We start from the raw sequence: 24,202 nt of genomic DNA, 5'->3' as shown, positions 1-24,202 counted from the left end.
ATATGTGTACGTATACACTTACACAAGCATGATTGAATATGAATTCTATGAGATTAAATTGTCAACGTGCGGCACGTGCCGACTGGACGTCAAAAAAAGAGTGCTGCTGTCATGTATCACACGTCTCTTTTTACCACGCAGTGTTACTGATGGTGACATCTCGCTTGCTCAGGCCTTTGTTTCTCTATTCCGCTATGTATATTAACTTTATGGTCCAGACTGATTAATTCATCATCGCTGAGCAAAAACTGTTAAAGTTGCAGCCACGAAATTTGGTGAGTAGGGTCGTTTTATTAAGAAGACACCAACTAAGGAAGGAAAAGTTTTTACCCTTTGTATAAGGAACCACAAAAAGGTGAAAACTATCCATCTTTGTTATTATAGGAACTATGTGCGTACGAAGTCGCGGTCAACAGCTATAGTCATCCTTTACATTAAAAGTTTATTTTCTTTAACTTTTTGATGTAGAAATTATCATTATAATATCATTATCTTCTTTAGTTAATGGCGAATAGAATTCTCGAAAGTGATTATCGCAATCAGTTTTGTTTTCTATTCCGTGAAAGAACGTTCCGAGTGTTTTAAGTTTGTTATACCTAAACTTACAATATCAAATTTTCATTACTTCTTTAAATTAAAAATAGTTCAAAACTTAATTTGATTCAATTTGATCTAATTTATAGACAAGATTAACTATATTTTATATCAATGTATAAATTTAATAAAGAGTTGAAAATCTATGAAGCTGACTTCCAAAAGCTTTTCGTATCCGAATTCAAAAATGCTTTAAGGCGTAAGTACGATAACTTTTTTTAATTTTATACAAATACAAGTTTTTGCCGGCGACTTCATACGCGACAATTAGAGTTGTAATGATTGCAGTAATTGAGAAGTTTTATAAATTTACATTTAAAAATACTTATGTTAAGTTGTGTAATTTTTCGCAACATTTCTCACTGACGCTTCGGTACTACTTATATAGGTACAGCTGTTGCCCGCGACTTCATCCGCGTTAGTATAGTAGATCACGTCTCAAGTATTATTTATTGTACAAAAATATTCAATGTACAGCATTGACTTTCCTACGATTTTTATTATATATAGATGTTCCGCGTGGCTTCGCTTGCGTAATTTAGGAATTTCACGCGACCGTAAATTTTTCCGCAAAAAAATAGCCTATGTCCCTTAACGTGGTCTATTCTTCATGTTTGCCAAATAACATAAAAATTGCTCCAGTAGTTTCCTCTATTTCTTCGCTCCTATTAGTCGTAGAATAATAAAATAAAGCCTATGGCCTTCCTCGATAAATAGGCTATCTAACACTGAAAGAATTTTCCAAATCGGACCAGTAGTTCTTGAGATTAGCGCGTTCAAATAAGCCCTTTCAAATAATTTCCCCCCGTTTTTTCCACACTTTCCTCTATTTCTTCGCTCTTATTAGTTTTAGCGTGATAAAATATGGCTTATAACCTTCTTCAATAAATGGGCTATCTAAAACTGAAAGATTTTTTTTAAATCGGACCAGTAGTTCCTGAGATTAGCGCGTTCAAATAAGCCCTTTCAAATAATTTCCCTTATACGGGGGAGAGCCATGCTTCGGCACGAATGGGCCGGCTCGACCGGATAAATACCACGTTCTCACAGAAAACCGGCGTGAAACAGCGCTTGCGCTGTGTTTCGCCGAGTGAGTGAGTTTACCGGAAGCCCAATCCACTACCCTATTCCCTTCCCTACCCTCCCCTATTCCTTTTCCTTCCCTACCCTCCCCTATTCCCTTCCCTCTTAAAAGGCCGGCAACGCACTTGCAGCTCTTCTGATGCTGCGAGTGTCCATGGGCGACGGAAGTTGCTTTCCATCAGGTGACCCGTTTGCTCGTTTGCCCCCTTATTTCATTAAAAAAAAATATCGGACCAGTAGTTCCTGAGATTAGCACGTTCAAATAAGCCCTATCAAATAATTTCCCCCCGTTTTTTCCACATTTTCCTCTATTTCTTCGTTTCTATTAGTCTTAGCGTGATAAAATATAGCCTATAGCCTTCCTCAATAAATGGGCTATCTAACACTGAAAGAATTTTTCAAATCGGACCAGTAGGTCCTGAGATTAGCGCGTTCAAACAAACAAACTAACAAACTCTGCAGAATTATAATATTAGTATAGATTTTGGTCACAGCGTTGATGTGCGTGAGTGTGTAATATTATGTTTTTACTTCTTCCCAAAATTCTATACCCGGACGAAATAAGTACTCTAATCTTTATCCCGAAGAAGTAAAGTGTGAGATTAACGGTAAAGTTAATTATGTATTACTAGTTTAAATATTTTTTTTAGTTTTTATAATTAAACAATTAATATTTTAGGTAAGCGGTGACCAAGAAATCTAGTTATTTTTGTTTACTTTAACACTTTCATTTCCACATCACGCGACGTCACTTGATGCAGTCATCTATCCTGTGGTCGGCCCACGCGACGTCGCGTGGGCCTTACGATTTTGTTTAGGTTGGGTTGCACCAACTAACTTTAACTATAACTGTAACTTTAACTATAACTACAACTCGGGCGAATTAACATGACACCTGGTTCAATTGACGTTTCTCTTAAGTACTGAGTGCAAAAAAAGTTTTTTTATTTTAAGTTATTTCAAAAAAAAATTACGTTACCGGAACTAGTTATTTTTATAGGGCTACACTAACCACAGTATTAACCAAGTACGAGTTGGACTCGCCCAAGGGTTCCCCAGCAGGAATACGAGGTTTATGGATGCGTCCGATAATTTGTATCTAGCTTCATATTAATATATTCCGTGAGTAGCTAATTCATACCACAGACGCACGGCAATGTTCAAACGTTAATACGAATAACAAAAACTTAACAAATTTAACGTTCAAACGTAACAACTAACAAATAACACAACAAAACTCAACAAAAATCCAAAAACAATAACCATTAACTACTAACAAATAACTCCGAAACGCAAACTCAATAACACACGTGTAACGGTAACAGATATAATATGCTAACGCTACTGGACGCGTACGACGAGAGCGGGGTGCTGCGCGGGGAAGCGAGGGAGGGGTAAAATTTAAGCCAGGTGTCAAGTTAACTCGTCCGAGTTGTACAGTCAGTGCAAAATGTCAAATCTCTGTTTAAAATTAAATATGGCGTCCAAGGACGCCATATTATAACCTCCGCTCATACCTATATCTAACATTTTCGTGTAAATTTACTATGTTTTACAGTGTTATATTTTTACTGTCGATTTTAACGGATACTTCAATTTTTTATACCCTCAATACCCTCACCCTTAAAATTTAAACCAACATTATCTGATGCAGCGTTCTAGAAGTGCCATCTAGTGCTCAGTATAAGAAACTTTTCAAAATTCGAAACTAAAGCTGTATCGTTTTCGTAAATTCGGTAAAAGTACTGTAGTTTTATGTATTGCAGTTATATATTGAAATTTGAAATAATTAAGCATCGTGAAAACAATTTTTTCAAGACGAGACTTTACAGAAAGTGATTTAAACAATCACTTTCTGTAAAGTCTCGTCTTTTGAGCACTAGATGTCGCTTTTCGGACTTTCTCCGGTTAAAGTTAAAGCTAAAGGACGCCATATTTAACTATAATCATAACTTTAACCTTAACTTTAACCACGCCTCTGGTGCAACTTTTTTAAACCTTAGGCTTAAAAAAGTGGCCGTAGTATAATGGCTATTGGCATTAGTATTGGCCACTAGGGAAAGGGATTTTACCTTTTTGGCGGTCGGCGTGGCCTGTAAAAACAAATTAACCCAATTAAACTACATAATTATGTTTTGTCCATATCGGTAAGTTCACTATTTTTGCCTTGGCAATCAACGTGTTAAACGTCATAGGGCGTTATTTATTAATAATAGTCTAATTGATGAACAGTTTCAAAACAACGAAAACCTAATTTGTTTTTGATGGCGCCACGCCCATGGGGGATTGGTGAACTAAGATTGAACGAGTTCGGTCGTAATTGTAAATCAATAAAAAATTTATCGCTGAGTTGGTTACACAGGGGCTCAAAAAAGTAGGACGTCTCAGGTATACTGATAATAATCAGGTAAAACCTTAATCGGTCAATACAATAATTATTGGTATACTTATTATAGAAATTCAATTGTCAATGTGCGTTATTAATAAAAATATTTACTCCACGCTTATGCTCAGGCATAGACTTTTTAACGTATTAGGCCAAAGACAGCAGCATGGTGATTGTGTGGTGAGTTCGCTAGGAATTTTTGTATTGGACACACAACATTAAAATAATATCTATGGACGCTTTGCACCACGTCAGTCTGGCCCCATGCTAAGTACAGAACTGGTGTAAAGGCTGTCTCACACAGAGCAGGTAATGTAAAGATGTATATTATAGCACGATAGGTACATCTCGATACATCTTTCTATAGAAATCGTCAGGAGACCACACACAACAGCTGTAATGTATATTTTTACATCTCTGTATCTTAAGATACAGAGCTATATGAAAATATACATTTATATTTTGATACATCTAAATACATCTCAATACATTTCTGTATATTACCTGCTATACATCTCTTCATTTCATAGGATATTCAAAAATGTATGTGATTATATTATATGTCTATGATAAACAGATACACACAGTGTTGCCACTTGCTACCTTAGCACAGCACTTCACAGCAGGCACTGCAGGCAGTCTGTTCCCCAGAGCCTATATTTTCAATCAAATATCTTCAATCCACATCGTTCTGTTTTTGGCACATTGTGTAACAATGCGCGCATCAAAATCACAATCCGAATCATCTTCTGATGAACTATCTAGTAAATCTAATAGCAAGTAATTCGAAGGTTCATAGTATCACAACATCAAAAATAAGAACAGCCTGTATAACACCTTAGCAGCTGAAAGGTGCGTCAAGCGGGGCGTACGTATACCACCGTATACCATTGAAATGTAGGGAAATATACATTACATTACAGCTGTTGTGTGTGTGATACATTAAGATAAATTAAAGCTGTACATCCCGGGATGTAATGTATATTAATATACATTACCTGTTCTGTGTGTGAAACCCTTTATGTTCCGTCGGCGGGATTCGAACCTGCGACACCCGGCTTGAGCTACCAACGCGCTCATCCAGTGAGCCACAGAAGTCACTTAGTATAGGCACAGTATTACAATATTTGCCCTATAGGTAATAATTGTGTTTGTAAGGTTCTAATTTTGTACTGAATTGACAGATACCGTGTTACTGCACCATTATACGTTGACGACGTCGCGCGTCGTGACGTGGAGATGTGGACAGGCCCTGAGACGTCTTGCAAATCTGTAAAAATCCATACTTTAGAAATGCATCTACGCGTCGCGTTGCAGTCTGAATTGACCCTAAGGGTCACAATATCAACTCGGAAAGGGATCAACACCGTATCGCCTTTCGCCTCGCCATCAACCAGGCGTCAATCTAACGTATGCATGTAACTAAAGCGTACCAGTAGCTCCTGTACGTTATTCGGCTACTACTAGGCGACGCCGCGCTTACAGCTCGCCGACCGTGGGCCCCGGATCAGTTTGAAGCAAGAGTGGACGGAGAGACGTAGGCACGAGGACGACGAGCCGTAAGCGCGAGGACGACGAGCTGTAAGCGCGAGGACGACGAGCCGTAAGCGCGAGGACGACGAGCCGTAAGCGCGAGGACGACGAGCCGTAAGCGCGGGAACGACGAGCCGTAAGCTAGTTGACCACGCTTTGCATCCCGGTTCGGAGCCTGTGGGCCTATTACGAAATTGTTTTGAGACTCAAACAATCGGACGAGAATGCCGCGTCCTGCTCTAACAACGTCATTTCACGTTTGTTAGAGTAGGACGCGGCATTCTCGTACGATTGTTTGAGTCTCAAAACGGTTTCGTGGTACGGCCTCTGTTCCGAGGCGAGGCGATTACGTTACGATTCCGCTTAGTGTGCGTTGCAGTAGAGAGTTTCATACAAACAATATTGAACGGATCCCTTCCCTCCGAGTTGATATGTGTGCGTGACCCTAAAGCTGTTTTTCCTTTGTCGGGAAACCAGTGGTCGACAGCTAAGGACGTGTTTTCATTGTGCTCTAGAGTCTAGACTCTAGAGCCAAGCCAGTCTAGACTCTAGACTTTAGAGCTAGATGGTCTTAAAAATTAATATAAAGACTCGATTATTTTGACTTTAGACGAATTGTTGTCGGCATTCCAATATCGAACACCGAAGATATAAGTGTTATTGTGCTTCTCTATATACCGTACTGATAACTGAGCAACACAATAGATGAGTCATGGGAAGACATATTTTGGTTCGCAACTTCTCGAGAGTGTGCAGGTTCGAATCACAGGTTGCGTGTACCAACCTGGTTTCCAGATCTAAAATTTTAGTACTGACTTAGAGATTTAGTCCCTTATGGAAGAAAATTAAATGAGGCCGTCTATTTTTCGTGTTGTGTTGATGTTTTGGTTTCATCAAAGTCATTATTTCTGTGAGTTGGTAACACTGGTTATCTTCACGCGCTACGTGGGGTTCGGCGGAAAAACAACTACTTGTTTTTCCCAGCGTATATTAGTTTACAGTGATAGATAAGACAGTTTAATGAGTTTCTACTTAATGGACCTGCGCTAACTAGATAAACTTGTCGGCAACATCAATATTATTTCATATGAATCTCAATCTAACTTGCTGTGGCATTCTCTACAACTTTACAGTTTATACTCGGTATACTCGTAGTTTGTGTAAACAATAATATGAATATGAATACGCATTTTGTTGCTAGAAGTGAATACTACCTTGTACTATTATCTATTCTGTGATACTACGTACTAAAGGCAGTAAAAATAAAAATGATATAGTTTTTAGGGTTCCGTAGTGAACAAGAAACTTTATAGTTTCGGTCTGTCCATCCGTCTGTCCGTCTGTCTGTCCGCGGTTTTACTCAGAGACTATAGGACCTACAAAGCTGTACATATTAATCAACAAAATGGTACATAAAATCCAGGGGAGGTGCCATAAAAATATTTTTTATGGTACCTCCCCTACACAAGAAGCGTGGATGGTTTTTTTTCGCGTCCATCCCATCGTGTGGATACCCCACACGTTGGATAGGTTTTTAAAAAATATTACGAGTATTTTGAAATAATTTTCCGATTTAGGGATCCATTTGTAAAATATGAAGTAGTAGTAGTAAAAATAGTTAGAGTTCAGTGCCCCCCGCCCCTGCTAACTGTATAGTCAATCAACTAAAAAAATGTATTCGGCGAAGTATAAAAATTAAACTTTTCGTTCAAATTTCTTAAGAAAGTAACTGAGATGATGTTTTTAGTAGTGTTACGTTACACACGTTATAAAATATGTACATTCATTGACTATACAAAAAATATCAGAAACTAGCGTTACTACGGAACCCTATATTGCGCGTGGCCCGACACGCACTTGGCGGGTTTTTTAAGTAATTGTACTTAATTAGCAGCCTCCAAATCTTGGTCCTTGAAATTTGGATTAAGGGGGCGACTAACCCAAAATGTTCTATTTTATAATTCATTTTTATACTTGAAAATAAGCCCCGAATTGTTTTATTTTCTAAAATCAGATACTACACATGAATTCGATCTGAGCCAAAACACGATATCTTAAAATTGTCTCGATAGAAAAAATCACAAAGATGCATCTAATGTTCACGAATTTTTCATTTATTGCCATAACCGTGCATTGAACTAAGTTAATATTTTAACACATTGTATAAAATTCTACCATTGAGAAACCGACCCAGCGGATTTTTAAAATATTTATCAAGTTACTAGACGTTCCGCGCGGCTTCGCCCGCGTAAATTAGATATTTCACAGAAAAATTAGTCCACAAAAAAAAAAGCCTATGATCCTTCACGTAGTCTACTTCTTATCTGATCCAAATAACAGAAAAATGCTCTAGTAGTTCGTGAGATAAGCCCTTTCAAATAATTTCCCCCGTTTTTTACACATTTTCCTCTATTTCTTGGCTCCTATTAGTCTTAGCGTGATAAAATATAGCTTATAGCCTTTCTAGATAACTGGGCTATCTAACATTGAAATAATTTTTTAAATCGGACCAGTAGTTCCTGAGATTATCGCGTTCAAATAAGCCCTTTCAAATAATTTCCCCCGTTTTTTTCCACATTTTCCTCTATTTTTTCGCTCTTTTTGGTCATAGCATAATAAAATATAGCCTATAGCCTTCCTCGATAAATGGACTATCTAACACTGAAAGAATTTTTCAAATCGGACCAGTAGTTCCTGAGATTAGCGCGTTCAAACAAACAAACAAACTAACAAACTCTTCCGCTTTATAATATTAATAGTATAGATTGAGAAAAACCTAATTTGGCGATGAATCCGCGTCGTCCTTTTTCACCTGGCATATGAAAGACGGGCGTGAGTGTGAAGAGAGAAGGACGATGTCTGATTTTTTGGGTTAGTCGCCCTCTTAATACAAGGAACCACTTATAATCCTTAATTAGTAAAGTGTTCCAGTAAGATTGTTCCCTTGTACGTGGGCGGAACGTAATTTGTCAAAACAAGACTAATTTCAGTGAAGTTTATGTTTATTTTTGACGTTCGTACCCAAAGAGTAAAAACGGGACCTTTCACTAAGCCTTCATGATACATTTGGCGATAAAAAGTATCCTACGTCCTTTCCCGGGACCCAAAGTGTATGCCCATACCAAATGTCATCAAAATCGGTTCAGCGGTTTGGGCGTGAAGAGTCAACAGACAGATAGACTGACATACTTACAAACTTTTGCTCACTATAATATTAGTATGGATCAAAATCGGTTTAGAGGTTTGGGCGTGAAGAGATAAGACAGATGGACCGACAGACAGACAGACACATTTTCGCATTAATGATATTAATATGGATTCCGTCACACCTTCCTATATATTTTCAGGCCCAGAACACAAGAAGGATGGCGAGACGCCGGTCCCCGCCGAGCCGGTAGACGAGGCCAGGGTGATGCAGTGCATCGTGGGCGGCGCTCACGCCTTCATTTTACGGGTAGGTACGTCCGTTGTACCTTCCCACTCCATTTAACACAACTTAAGGGCAGGCTCGGTCGCAGCCTGAAATTTGGGGGGGTCACTCAGTAGTCACCACACTATTTTTTTTTATCTGCGCCCTCGGACGGTTCTGGGTTCACAGCAGCTGTCTAAGGTCGGACGAAGTGGTGGTTAGGGGATAGCTAGAATTTTCCTTTTATTATTTAGCAAGATTTTGAGATTTTTCAATTTTACCTTAGATTTGGGGGGGGGGGGGTCATGTCGCCTGTGACCCCCCCCCCCCCCCCTTCGGACCGCGCCTGCTTAAGGGTCAATTCAGACCGCAACGCGACGCGTAGATATGCATTTCTAAATTTGTATGGATTTCACATGTTAGATTTGACAGCTGATTTGCAAGACTGCTCACGCTCATTGATCTAGGTGAATGAATATAGAGTATTTGTGTAAAATGTTTCTTCCGACGCATAATATTATATAGAATTTTTTTCTACAAGATGTAACAAAACATTTTAAAAAATGCATTTGGCCATATAAAAATAAAAATACATGTGGCAGCGTCCTATGGCGTCATAGGATGGCGGCAGAGTTCCTACATAGGGGCGGTAAAATTAAAGTGGCACATACTCATAAACAATATAAATCCGGCCATACATTCAGCCTCTATTTAGGAAACACATAAACATTCTGTATTAATAATTACTGTTTGGCCTGTTTCCCAAAACTTTGTCCGCGCCAATTTATTTTATTAATTATTATGATTTCGATTAAGAAGGTTTTAAAACAATAATATTTAAAATACTTCTGAAACCTTCTAATAATAAGTTAAAATACTTCTGAATATGCTTTGCACCTGTTGGCATCGCAGCGTAATGTTATGTAGCAATAATATAGCTTTCCTCGAAGGACTATCCAACACATAAAAATAATTTTGCAATTCGATCTAGCAGCTCCTAAGATCAGCCCATAGTATTCAATTATATAATCCGCCGAGACGAGCCAAGCGAAGCGCAAGGGCCTACCTTTTCTCGAAGTGTTTCGTCGTTTTAATCCTCATAGAGTCGGTTTCCGATGTACCAGATAGTTCACATTCACAGGATACGATGTCAATAGTAGACTAATTAAATATACAAATTATTTTTTATCAACTTGCACAGAAAAGGGCGATGCGGCGAGCCGAAGTCAGCCGAACTGAAACGACGTTGGTTAGACGAATGTTAAAGATTTTTAGTTACGGACTTTTCTTGATTCGGTCGCCGCGCTCAAAGCTCACGATAAAAGCTATGCTATAACTTAAAAAAGTGACTCTTTCAGCCCTGCTACTTTCTCGATATCGAACTTGATACAGGGGGATTCATACTCATTCTAAAGTATTGCCTACAGCCTATTTGTTTTGTTACGACTTGTATACGGGGCGTAATTATACACATTATTAAGTACTACGAGTATAACTTTGCTCTGTTATGCTGGATTTACACGGGTGACTATAGCCGCACGATTTACGCCGCACGGCGATAATCGACTGTCTAAATGGCAATACGCCGCATGCCGAATTGCCATTAAGTGTCTAAACACACTAGGCCAAAGTTACGCGGCGTAAATTTCGCATGATTACGTCCGCAATGTCAAACGCATACAAAATACGGACGAAACGCGACGGAATAGTGTGTTATCGGTAATTTGAAATACATTGCAGGCGGAATCATGCGGAATTTACGCCGCGTAACTTCGGCTTAGTGTGTTTAGACACTATAGACAGTCGATTTTCGCCGTGCGCGGCGGCGTAAATCGTGCGGCTACAGTCACCCTTACACTCTGTATTTATCTGATAACTATCCAAAAACTTTATTTTGTAGATACTGTACTTTTGCAAATTTTCTGAAGCTATGAAAAATAATTACATGTTAACTTTTAAGCTATTGCTTAGAGTCTTAGAATTTTGATATTATAGTCTACACTTTCAGTCACAATTATCTACTTTGAAAGTGTTGGTTTATACATAAAGCCTGAAATATTAAGTAGCTACTCAGCCTAAGCACCTTTCTAGTATAATGTATTATATGTTTCAGATATCAAGTTTCTTCGGTCTGGCGCCACTCAAGTTCGAGTCTCGTGGCGATGGCTTCTCTGTGACGATCTCACATCCCATGTGTGTGTACAGCTACATACTAGTAACAGTGTTAGGTATGTACCACGTACTTTATATTAGACACCAGGCCCAGATCTACGTTTTAAAAAGGGGGGAGCAAAATCTCAATTTGCCGCCCTCCAAGCAAAAGTAGGTAATTTTCATGGTCACATAGGTTATAACCGCAGAACGAGATCTACGGAACTTTGTTGAATTAAAGGGGTGGTGATGAGAAGTCAGGCCGAGGTCCCTGATGACAAGAGACGCCTCCAAGTCTTTTAACAACAGATATAATTCTGCGAAACAACGTTGACGGGGTAGCGCGGTTGGCCACCGGTGGCCCACGCGGCGGTGAAGAAAGCGGCAAAAGATTGGGAGGTGGCCTCCGGCCGCCCCCCAATCTTTTCCGCCCGGGGCACGTGCACCCTCTCGCCCCCCCCCTAGACCAGTGGGCAGTAGCCCTAGCACGGCCACCAGTAGAAATGCGAAAGTATAGACAAACTGTGGAGATAAACTTAAGGTGGCGTTCCGATCATTTTTCGTTCCGAAAAATTCAATTAAAATGCCACTTTATGACAGACTCTAGTCCTAAAAATTCAAATAATATCCTACTCTATGACATATACTCTGTCATAAAGTGGCATTTTAATTGAATTTTTGTCGGTCGCGATTGGCCGCGGCAAAGATCGGAACGGCACCTTAATACTAATATAACTAGCAGTGGCGAAGGGTGAATATTTTCGGAAGGGAAGCCGGAGTAAAAAATCTACTTACCAAAACGCTCAGCACTGATGTTCAACAATGTTCGAGTTTCAAGTTTGATAATGATGCCTTTGAAAAATGCCTTCTGAGTTAAGTTGTATGCGTGACGGCACATACGGTCATTCAAATCTAAGTTTGGAAAACGAAGTATCCTTCGACAGCAAATAATCTGTCAGAGTCTCAGCTGTACGAGTCACAATTAACAAATCACAATACAAATTAATTTAAATTCGCGACACTGCACTCTTCTTAACGCTAAAACAAATAACATTCGCCATTTAAACACAAAACAAACATGTTGTTTACAAACACTCATCCGCCATATTTTGACTCATAACAATTTTACTTCATGAAGTTCATCTTTCTCGCTCGCACTTGTGCGTTGCTAATTAACCTTTCTCCGTAATAACTCGCCGAGTATCGGCTTATTTCCGAGTATATTGGCGCGTGGTAGAACGAGACAGAACATGACGATCAGTTCACAGGAATGAAAAGGACAGATGCTTACTATGAAATATCGTTGTATGAAGAAATAACCTGCTAATTTATCGGCTTCTATCGGAGACGGCCTGCATGTTGCATTGCCTATATAAATTTGAAGGCGATTAATTCAAACTATTTCAAGTGAGAGAAAAATTTGTTGCATATAAAATTTTGTAGGCGTTTAGTGAATTCAAAGTTTTTTAAGTATGTAAAATATTTATTAGATAAAAATGTATTTGGCCCATAGATTCGATTTTCTAAAAGGGAAGCCGACGGGAACTTAATATATTACAGGGAAAAGATGGTAATGTGGCCCCTGCATATATATTGGCCCCCCTCAATATTTTAATGTTTTAACAACGCTATCCAGTATAATTTTGGTGGAACGGGATACTCGCGGCATGCAACTAATTTAGCACCATACAAATCCAGCAGAGGCTGTCAAGTTCGATCGTCATTTGATCGTGTTTAAACTTGCGACCGGTGAATCTTTTAAGTGTGAGTGATTTTATTTCGATAGTTGTAGAGCCATGGGTACAGTATCAAATTTTTGCCTAATGGGCTATGTAGAATGTGGAGGCTCCAACATTTGTGATTTTTGCGGTTATGTTTCACTTGTGCAATATCATGAGTGACATCCCCGGGGGGTCACATTACCATCACTTGATCTCAAAATACCAAATGTTAATAATACCAAATTAAGAATAATTAAAACTTTCGATTATCCTGCACGAGTTTTACTTATTCCCTAAAGGAGTGAGCACAATGAGACGGGCCGTGCCGGGGCTCAGCGTGCCGAGGCTCATCGCAAAAATCCGCCTCCATACAATTTGTATGGAAGCGGATGCGCGTATCGCACACTGTGTCGGGGCGCAGCGGATTTCCGCTTCCATACAAATTGTATGGAGGCGGATTTTTGCGATGAGCCCCGGCACGCTGAGCCCGGCACCAAATTTTTTGTTAATCCATAGGTCCATACCAAATTTTTAAGACGTAAAGGAGTAACAAATATATTATTACAAACTCACAAACTTTCGCCTTTATAATAGTGTGATTACCATCGTAATCACTATATTTTACGAACTTTATAGAACCTTCAAATCTACTGGTACAAAAAACGATAATCCATCTTATCACAATGTTTTTTATAACACGAAATACATGAGCGTATTGGTGATATAGATTATAATCAATCATTATTAGGAATTATAGTCAAATACAAAGGAGCAGGTAATATGTGACAAACAGCGATCGATCACAGCCGGAGAGCAAAAATAACTTGTGTAATGTACTGAAAGTATGATGAAAGTGATGAATAAACTAGAGTGCGACCGACTGATATTTACATTTTTTGTTGTTCTTTGCTGACACCACTCTTATACTCGATTTACACTCGCGCGCGAGCCACGAGGCGAGCCGCGAGACGCGCCGCGAGCCCTGAGTGTAAACTCGAGCTCGCGGCTCGTCTCGCGGCGCGGCTCGCGGCTCGCAGGGCTCGCGTCGGGAGCGATTTCCAAAGGAGCTCGAGGGAGACGCGAGCTTTGTGTTTACACTCGCGCTTCAACGCGAGCTGCGAGGCGCGCCGCGAGCCGAGCCACGAGACGCGAGTATAAATCTCGTATTACGATTTACATTATTCGTCGGATTTGTATTCAGATATAAAATTTTGTAAGAGTAGATATTATATTAAACACTAATAAATTGGCCAGCTCTGCTTAAGAGTTGTTTATTAGCTAGTAGCAATGCCGATGGGCAGTTCTGCCAAATCACTTTTTGCTGCAGGGTCTCAGTAGGTACTTTAACGACGAATATGACGTCATAATACCAATCTTATTACTAGTACCGCGCTATTCTATCTGATTATGGTCACGAGAATCTCGGCCAATTTTGACCGAGACATAAGACCGGATTTTTGGCCGAGAATGCCGAATCTAGAGATCTTAGTCGATTCTTATTGCACAACGCCTTATTTCTTATTCCTCGACTTAGAATTTTCGAATAATCCAGTAATATTGCACTATGGTATTCCAGTGATACTGACGATATTCGGTCTGGTGGCGGAGATCACGGTGGGCGTGGAGCTGTCTGTGCGGATGTCGTCGCGGATGGCGCAGTTCGTGTCCGCGTGCGATGTCCTCGTCGTCGTGGTTACGGCGCTCGCTGGCGTGTACGGCGCGCCACGACGGATGAGGAAGATGCTGAAGTTCATGGAGAGTATTGCTTCGGTAAGTTGTGTGTGTCGTCGCGGATGGCGCAGTTTGTGTCCGCGTGTGATGTCCTTGTCGTCGTAGTCACGGCGTACCGCGCCGGATGCGGAAGATGCTGAAGTTCATGGACAGTATTTCTTCGGTAACTCATGTAAAGAACAAGTGTTACTGTGTGGCACGGTGTCATCAAGCCACAAGGTCGTAGCCCTGCGGTGTTTGGGGTATACAGATACCCCGTGGAAGATGGAAGTAAATGCTGAAGTTCATGGAAGGTTTGCTTAAGCCCTAATGTAAAGTAACGTCCAGAAAATTTATATTAATTCCTTTAGACGACCTCTGTGGCTAGGAAGTTGAGCACGTGCGTAAGCCGGGGATAGTGGATTCAAATTCCGCTGACGGACCAAAAGTGTTTTTAAAAACTGATTCAATAACTTTGTGATCAAATCGCAAATCTCTTAATTGTCATAAAGCATGAACAAACAACATTTCAGGTGGACACCAACATCGGAGCGTATTACTCGACGACGACGGAGCGCAAGCTGTGCGCGTGTCTGCTGGCCATCCTCACCTTCTTTACCGTGCTGCTGGCTGATGACTTCTGCTTCTACACTCTACAAGCTAAGAAGATCGATAGGCAATGTAAGTAAGGGTTAAGTAATACGTATATCTGCTACTTCCGAAAATTCTCTCGTTTATCTACGTTTCATCATGTTCTGTTCGTTTATTTGAGTGCTAATATGCCGTGTAGTATTTTAAGGTTAAGAAGCGAGAAGATTATACAAAAGTGAGATAATATTTTTATTTGATGTGAACAGACGAAACAGAAAGCGATTGAGACCTAGCTCACTCGATTCGTCATAGTGTCTTGACTCTTGAGTCTTGACACCGCTTGAGTAAGCGCGAATAGGTTTAGTTCTATTTTAGCTGGAAGCGTAACAAAACAAGGATACCTTACATTTTTGTTTTAGAACGAAATTGTTGTTACCATGTGCTACATGGCTATAGTAAATTAAAGACTGTGCGGTGAAACAATAAGAAACTTATGAGTGTGGCAAAGCGCGCCTACCCGGCAAGTGCGTCATATTTTTGTAACGGGCAAATGGCCTACCACACATTCCCACCACTGCAACTCCTGTGTCGCGCCAGGATCAACAGTGGTAACCAACCACGCAGGACCCGATCTAGCCATTTAGCCGCTCCAGGCAAAGATGATTTTCGCCGCCCTTTACGTATACAGGAAACATATTTGTTGGGGGAAAATGGGAGGAACATTTAAGTAAAATACTCAAATATTTCCACTAGCAAACTGAAGGTAGGTTAGCTGGTAAAATTCTCAAACTTAAGTGATGGATGGCTAGGTTGGAAGATAGGAATAAGTCAATTTCGCCGCCCCTCATTTTTGCCGCTCTGGGCAAATGCCCGGCTCGCCCCCCTTAGATCGGGCCCTGCAACCACGAAAACCCATAATATGATCTCAGGGGTGCCCGAGGGACAAGCTAAATCTGTCTTGGGACCCACAACGATATTAATCAGAGGAGTAGAAAATGAGAGCAAGTGCGCCATATAGAGTATAAATCCATAATGTTGATTGGAGATTTCTCCCACTATAATATTAAAAGTTGTCGTCGCAGGGAACGTGGTGACGAACTACGTGGGGTTCTACCTGCTGTGGTACGTGGTGATGATGCTGGAGCTGCAGTTCGCGTTCACGGCGCTGTCGGTCCGCGCGCGCTTCCGAGCCGTCAACGACGCCATCGCGCTCACAGCACGACACACGCATATGCCGGGTATGACTTTAATTGCTCAAGGTGCTAGGTGCTGATATACTTTTAATCTTAAAGATTAAGGGCCGCATAAAAAGACATATTTAGTGACTACTTAAGAAATTATGTAATGAACACTTTGACTATAATTTTAACAAAAAACCGACTTTAATGGGACCTTTTTATTTTTCCTATACGTTTTTCCCATAATGGGACCACCTATGGAGGTATCTTCTTTCCAACAATAAAATAATCATCAAAATTGGTTTACAATCGGCGAAGTAGTAAGTATACGAAGTAGTAAGTATACGTGGGAGAGCCATGTTTCGGCACGAATGGGCCGGCTCGACCGGAGAAATACCACGTTCTCACAGAAAACCGGCGTGAAACAGCGCTTGCGCTGTGTTTCGCCGAGTGAGTGAGTTTACCGGAGGCCCAATCCCCTACCCTATTCGCTTCCCTACCCTCCCCTATTCCCTTCCCTTCCCATCCCTACCCTCCCCTATTACCCTATTCCCTCTTAAAAGGCCGGCAACACACCTGCAGCTCTTCTGATGCTGCGAGTGTCCATGGGCGACGGAAGTTGCTTTCCACCAGGTGACCCGTTTGCTCGTTTGCCCCCTTCTTTCATAAAAAAAAGAAGTAATCTGCAAATAATCATAAAAAACATTGACAGTCGAATTAAGAAACCTCATTCTTTTTTGAAGTCGGATAAAAGTGGAAGGACAGAATGAGGACAACCTCAGAACAGGAAAATAAAATCACAACATTCATTAATTAAATCCTTAAGTAATCATAGAATGTCTTTGAGTTCGGCCGTAATATCATTATGGATTACGCTGTCAAAGACAAATACAACTGCTGACTCTGCTGCGTTTCTTGCGTGCATGGTGCCAAAGTTCCGTGGTTGTACTTTGTAGGAATGATGGGCGCATTCAGTTATTATCTAGTATGGCCTAACTGCCAACATTTGTAGGAGAGACATACGCTGGGTTTTTCTAGACGTCTAGTTACTAAGGTGTGAGATTTTATTGGGATATCTCCTTTGAAGGACCTTTGTACTTCCAGTGGAGAAAGCCCGTGAGCCGGCGCAGATGAACGTGTTCGCGATCCGCACGGGGCCGGCCGAGCCGCGCGACCACAACGTCAGCCTGCTGCTTGATACACTACCGGGGAAGGAACATGCCATCATCAATAGAAATCCAGGTGTGTATGTGTGTGTTACATGGGAAATCGGGAGAGAGACTGCAACCCAGAACAAAATAAAACACATAATATGATAAACAAGCAGCCAAAGCTCTTACTCGACGATAGACAATCCAATAAGTTATGTTGAACCTGCATTTCATGAGACGCGTGGTTCACTTATCTGACCTCTTGGATTTTCAGCATTCCAAACTTGTTGACAACATCTTTGCGTAACAGTATTAGGTTTAAATAATCTTAATGAAGCGTGGTAGACAAATTTCGCCATTTGAATGTTCAAACTTTACACTTACCAGTGGTAATCTTTAATGTAGAGGGTGGTAAGTTACCACCCTCTACATTTTATAACACTGCTCATCCATTTCACCTCTTAGGTTTCAACATTTATGATGCTTATGTACCATTTGACATCTTAAAACCTTAAACTATACCTCATTTCCCAGTAAACGGCGAGGCCAAGCTCCTAGTTCCACCATGCGAGGCGATCCGTCGGCTGGCGGTGCTGCACGGCGCGCTGTGCGACGTGGTGCACAACATCGACCGCAGCTACGGCCTGCCGCTGGTCGTCATACTCATGTCCACGCTGCTGCACTTGATTGTGACACCCTACTTCCTCATTATGGAGATAAGTGAGTGTCGCTACTCGGTGCAATAAATACACTTATTTATTTAGTTAGAAACAGTAAAAACATTTTCACCTCAATACTACATAGCCCATAGGATATATTTTTGATGGTACCAAAGACACGAGAAAGACAAATATGAAGAATGAAAAAAATATGGTCTGCTTTGCAAAGTTTTGACTTGTGTTAGTGGTGCTAATGTAAGATAGTCAAAACTAACTTCGACAAGCAAATAAAAAATTGAGAGGTGTCAAGGGACACCCGGATGGGAAGAAGTTATAAAAAAAAAAAAAAAAGCGCGCTGCCGCACGGCTTACAATTTTTTTGCTCTAGTTGTAACGTTACGTTGTATAGCTAGCATTTCTATATAAATGTGTATATTTCAGTTCTGTCGACGCACCGTCTGCACTTCCTGGTGCTGCAGTTCCTGTGGTGCGCCACACACATCATCCGCATGGTGGTCGTCGTCGAGCCCTGCCACTACACCATCACTGAGGTTAGACTGCTCATGTAAAGCAAGGTGGTATGTGGTAATGGTCATAACAGAGGATTACTTATTCTTTCTTTCCGTGTCCCGACACCAGTATGTTATGAAATATGGCATTTTTACTATTCGCTCTTAATATTTTCTCTCTCTCACGGTTGCAAAATGGTAGCCATAGGAAATGGCACCAAGGAAAATATTTAGGGTTTTTTTGTGTATTTATACTTCAATCAGTTTATTGCCAATCTTACATAACTCAGGGCAAGCGAACAGAAGAACTTGTGTGCCGTCTCATGGCATCCACACCGTCCACCGGCATGTTGCCGTCGCGGCTGGAGATCTTCTCCCGCCAGCTGATGCTGCAGTCCGTCAGCTACTCGCCCATGGGCATATGCACGCTGGATAGACCGCTCATCGCATCGGTAAGTTTACAAAAACTCGTGAATAGAGCCTTTAGCCAAGAGTCAAGACAAGTGAATATAAAATACTGCAGTCTGATGTAAGTCGCCTTTTTGTGCGTAATACTAACAAAACAAAGTTATAATAGTTTAACGGCCGTTCCCAATATTTGATCTATCTCTGGTTTCGCCGTACTAGAGATAGGAATAAATAAATGAGCTATTCCGATTTTTTTTAAATATATATATATATATATATATATATATATATATATATATATATATATATATATATATATATATATATATATATATATATATATATATATATATATATATATATATATATATATATATATATATATATATAATATGTCAAACCAGAGATAGATTGAATATTGGGAACGGCCGTAAGAGTAGCGGTACTCAACCTTTACCTCTATAATATGGGTTATGCTTGTGGCCCATATTAGAGGTAAAAAAAGGTTGAGTACCGCTACTCTACACGTTTTTTTTATTTTTTTTATTTTTTAGTTTTTTTGACGACTTTTTACTATTTTGACGGTGAATGTGATTTAAATAATCGGCCAAGTGCGAGTCGGACTCGCGCACGAAGGGTTCCGTACCGTTATAGAGCAAAAATAGGCCAAAAATTGTGGTTTTTGTATGGGAGCCCCCCTTAAATATGCATAATATTTTAATTTTATTATTAATTATAAAAGTACACTTATAATTAAGGATTTTGTGAAATTTTTAAGTAGGTACCCATTGCCATTATTAATATCGAGCAAAAAAGGTCGAAAAAGTCACGTTTGTTGTATGGGATTATCAATTTATAATAAAACTCAAAACTCAAACTCAAACTTTTTATTCAGAATAAATTTTTGCAAATATTCTCTGAACGTCTACATGATGCCTACCACCGGTTCGGGAACTAACCCAATTTCTTTAAACTTTTCTCTCAGAGATTCAAAAGCTGACATTTTATAAATTGAACGTATAGCTCGCTTCTGTAGCACAAAAATCGTATTAATGTCGGCAGCGTTTCCCCATAAGAGGATGCCATACGACATTCTACTATGAAAATAACTGAAATATACTAGTCTTGCTGTGTCTTCGTCAGAAATTTCCCGTATTTTTCTGACTGCGTATGCTGCAGAACTGAGCCTATCTGCAAGATTGGCAATATGAGGACCCCACTGTATTTACTGTCTAGTGTAACGCCTAAGAATACAGTAGTGTCCACCAAATCCATCTTCTCATCATTTAATAGTATATTGGTTTTAACTTGCCTAACGTTGGGCAAAGTAAATTTTAAACATTTAGTTTTCTTAGAATTTAGAAGTAAGTTATTAACGTTAAACCAATGCACTATTTTTGAGAGAGCACTATTTACCTCGTCGTAATTTGACTGTTGACGCTTCACTTTAAAAATAAGTGAAGTGTCATCAGCAAAAAGTACTATCTCATTATCCTTAACAAGATAAGGTAAGTCATTTATGTAGATGAGAAAAAGAAATGGACCAAAAATGGATCCCTGTGGGACGCCTAATTCTATTTTGGTCCCATTGGACCTTTTACTATTAATGTCAACCCTTTGAGTTCTATTTTTGAGGTAAGATGTCAAAAGGTTGAGTGCCGAGTCCCTAATGCCATAGCGGTACAATTTCCTGATCAATGTTGCATGCTCAACACAGTCAAAAGCCTTGGAGAGGTCGCAAAAAAAACCCTAGGGCATCCCGCGAGTCCTCCCATGCTTCAAATATACTATAAAGAAGACCTATACCAGCATCCGTTGTGGATCAACCCTTAGTAAAACCATATTGATTATGGTGTAATAAATTATTTGAGTTAAAATGTAATAGTAACTGATTTAAAATTATTTTTTCAAATATTTTACTTAGAGTCGGTAGAATCGATATAGGCCTATAATTTGTGGGATCAGATTTAAGTCCCGCTTTAAATAAAGGTACAACCTTACTGTGCTTCATTAAGTCAGGAAAAACACCACTCTTTATGCAGTCATTAAAAATCATTGATAGATGAGGAGCTATGATGTCAATTATCGATTTGATAATTTTAGTAGACATGCCCAAGAGATCAGTAGTATCTTTAATATTTATTAATTTAAAAGTATCAATGATATCTTTGGGGACAATCTCTCTAAACCTAAAATTGACATTACATTCCTTTACATTATCTCTGAGTAGTTTTTCAGCAGCTGCAGGTGAAGAGTTTAAATTTTTTGTAGTTGAGACCGGAATGTCAGCAAAAAATTTTTCGAAGACCGTCGCAACCTCATGATCAGTGGTAATCTTTTTATTTTCAAAATAAAGTTCAAAATCGGAGTTACGACGGGTGACATTTCCAGACTCTTCAGCTATTACTTTCCAAGTAGTTTTAATTTTATTTTTCGAATTTTTAATTTTATTCCTAATGTGAATAGCCATGGGCGTACCGTTGCATTTGTTTGCAATACAACTAAAAATTATTAATTTTTTATTCTTTATAAACACCTACCTTATAAAAATCTGATTTGCCCTCCCCCTGGCCCAGAATCTGCGTAATTTGCCCCCCCCCCTGGCCCAGAACCTGGGTAATTTGCCCCCCCCCTGGCCCAGAACCTGGGTACGCCCATGTGAATAGCCTTAGCGGCTTTACAAACTTTTTAAAAAATCTTTGAATAGTTTTTTACATATGTTTTGAATTTATCACTAGTATTCATGGATTTTTCATCATACAATTCATATAATCTTTGCCTGCTTATTTTAATTCCTGTAGTTGCCCATACTGTCAAATTATTATTATTTTTATGGCTGTTTCTAACCGTTCTAGGAGTGAATACAGTATTAAATTGGGTTCTTATCATCTTAAACAATTTGTTAAATGCTTCATCTGAACTATTTGTCACATCCAATAATAATTGAAGTAAACGTTGAAAATTAAGTTATTTCTAAACTTCTCAATACGTTTTGTATTCACAGGAACAAACACACGCTTTTCCTCTAGGTAACTATCGCAATGTATATTAAATGAGGCTAGTTGCCCACAGTGATCAAAGCTAAGTTTATTTATTATTTCTTTTTTATATGGAGTGACATTTGTAAAAATATTATCAATACAAGTTGCCGTTGTGTCACAGATTCTTGTTGGCTCATAAAACAAGTAATTTAGGTTATAGGCTACGAATAATAAAAACTAGTTATATGATTCAAATAGAGATGTGAATCTAACCGTAGTAGAGTTCAAGTCTAATAAATTAATATTAAAGTCACCACAAACGATCACTTTTTTGTTAGATGCACATATCTTTGATAATATTTGTTCCATGCTTTGTTCAAAGGAGTCATATAACCCTGATGGAGGCCTGTATACGCTTACAATAATTAGTTGACTTAACTCTATGCAGGCTACTTCTATTATCCGTTCAGAAGAGATGTTCACAATGTCTTTACGTTCTTTGAATTTTAAATTTTTTCTAATTAATATAAGTGATCCGCCTCTAATGGCATTCTCTCTGCTGAACGAGCTTGCCACCTGGTGATCATTGAGATTGAAAATGAGTTCATGTTTTCTAAACCAGTGTTCTGAAATACAAATAATATCAATTTGAAATTATTTTAATAAGGAGGTAATAAGGGGGTAATAAATAATTAAGGGGGGGCCTTAATTATAATTTTTATTTTGTTTTTAGTATTTGTTGTTAGAGCGTCAACAAAAATACTAGCTATAGCGCCTGGAGACAGACAGACAACGAAGTCTTAGTAATAGGGTCCCGTTTTTACCCTTTGCGTAGTAGGTACGGAACCCTAAAAATGGTTTAATGCGAGCCGCAGGTGGAGTATAGTTGCTAAGAGTATTTTTTCCCTAGTACAGAGTTCACCGTGAGATCATCAACGCTAAAAGAATTACCTTTTTAAATTGTATTGGCAAAATTATGACGTTAGGGTATTTCTCATAGAAAGAGCCGTGATGCGCAAGGTGTTCCTGCGCATCGCGGCCCCCCGAGTAGCGGGGTGGTGTCGGGTCTGCGCAATGTAGATGATCGCTGGTAGAGTTGTGGTAGGTTGTATCGTACCCGCAACTCTGCCTTAAGCGATGATGAAGTAATGGGGTTTTAGTGGGTAGACTTCGCAGGAGTCCCACATACCCCGGGCAATATCCTCAATTTGCCGGGCTGCGTAAAGCATTTCCCCAAGTTAAAAAAAAATGATATTTCTTACAGAAACATAGCACTCAAATGCTTTCTTTTAGCATCCCAACTTTCACGGTGAACTCTTTATAAGGGACAAATATACACATTACACACTATACATAGTACTGTCAATTAGTTTTGTTAAACCAAGGATATTACCCATTACTTCGTTGCGTCTAAACGTCTCCAGGATAAAAAAGAAACTATCCTTTGTCCTTTTCCGAGATACAACATCGGTTTTTAAGAGTGAATGAAATAGACAGACACAATGTTATCGCATTTATAACATTAGTGCGCATCATCTTATTGTATATATTTTTTTTTAACTTTTAGGTACTGGGCGCAGTGACCACATATCTGGTAATCCTCATACAGTTCCAGAGATACGACTCGTAAGGGCGATCGATGCCGTGGCTCGCGGGATGAGCTCTGCGATGTGTCTACATTTTAATAATGACTGGAATTCTCTAAGCCAGCGATACTCAACCTTTTTTTATACGGGCCACAGACATGTTTTATTCTTGGTGTCGCAGGCCGCAACCAAAATTATTTAGGGGGATAATAAAATAACGTTGTTCAAAATAATCGATTTACGGGCCCCTGATAAGGTCCCGGAGGGCCGCAGGTTGAGTACAGCCGGTCTAATCGATGTTACATAAATATAATATTATCGTACTAAGGGACACTCGAAGCATAGAGAAAAAAATTCAACCAGACCAGTAGTGCTAGCACGGCGACCAGCGGAAATGCGAAAGTATGGACAAACTGTGGAAATAAACCTAAGGTGCCGTTCCATTCTTTTTTCGTTCCGAAAAATTCAATTAAAATGCCACTTTATGACAGACTATAGTCACAAACTGTGGAGATAAACTTAAGGTGCCGTTCCGATCTTTTTTAGTTCCGA

General features: G+C 39.6%; 1 protein-coding gene and 1 long non-coding RNA gene across 2 annotated transcripts; one reads left to right on the top strand and one right to left on the bottom strand.

Annotated features, from left to right (window-relative positions):
- Positions 1-943: 943 nt before the first annotated feature.
- On the bottom strand, positions 944-9,933 carry LOC121728429. Its single transcript, XR_006035800.1, has 2 exons — positions 9,903-9,933; positions 944-973 (listed from the first exon to the last, which is right to left on the bottom strand). It is a non-coding gene; the product is annotated as an uncharacterized LOC121728429 (long non-coding RNA).
- On the top strand, positions 4,230-23,913 carry LOC121728428 (gustatory receptor for sugar taste 43a-like). The gene is made up of 11 exons (XM_042116624.1): positions 4,230-4,240; positions 8,879-9,050; positions 11,119-11,233; positions 14,454-14,647; positions 15,121-15,268; positions 16,261-16,416; positions 17,461-17,598; positions 18,042-18,227; positions 18,608-18,717; positions 18,966-19,127; positions 23,632-23,913. The coding sequence occupies exons 1-11, from the start codon at positions 4,230-4,232 to the stop codon at positions 23,692-23,694; spliced, it is 1,455 nt and encodes a 484-aa protein (XP_041972558.1). The 3' UTR covers positions 23,695-23,913.
- Positions 23,914-24,202: the final 289 nt, after the last annotated feature.

Source organism: Aricia agestis, chromosome 6 (genome assembly GCF_905147365.1).
Source record: "Aricia agestis chromosome 6, ilAriAges1.1, whole genome shotgun sequence".
Taxonomy (NCBI): Eukaryota; Metazoa; Arthropoda; class Insecta; order Lepidoptera; family Lycaenidae; genus Aricia; species Aricia agestis.
This window is presented reverse-complemented; position numbering and strand designations above follow the sequence as displayed.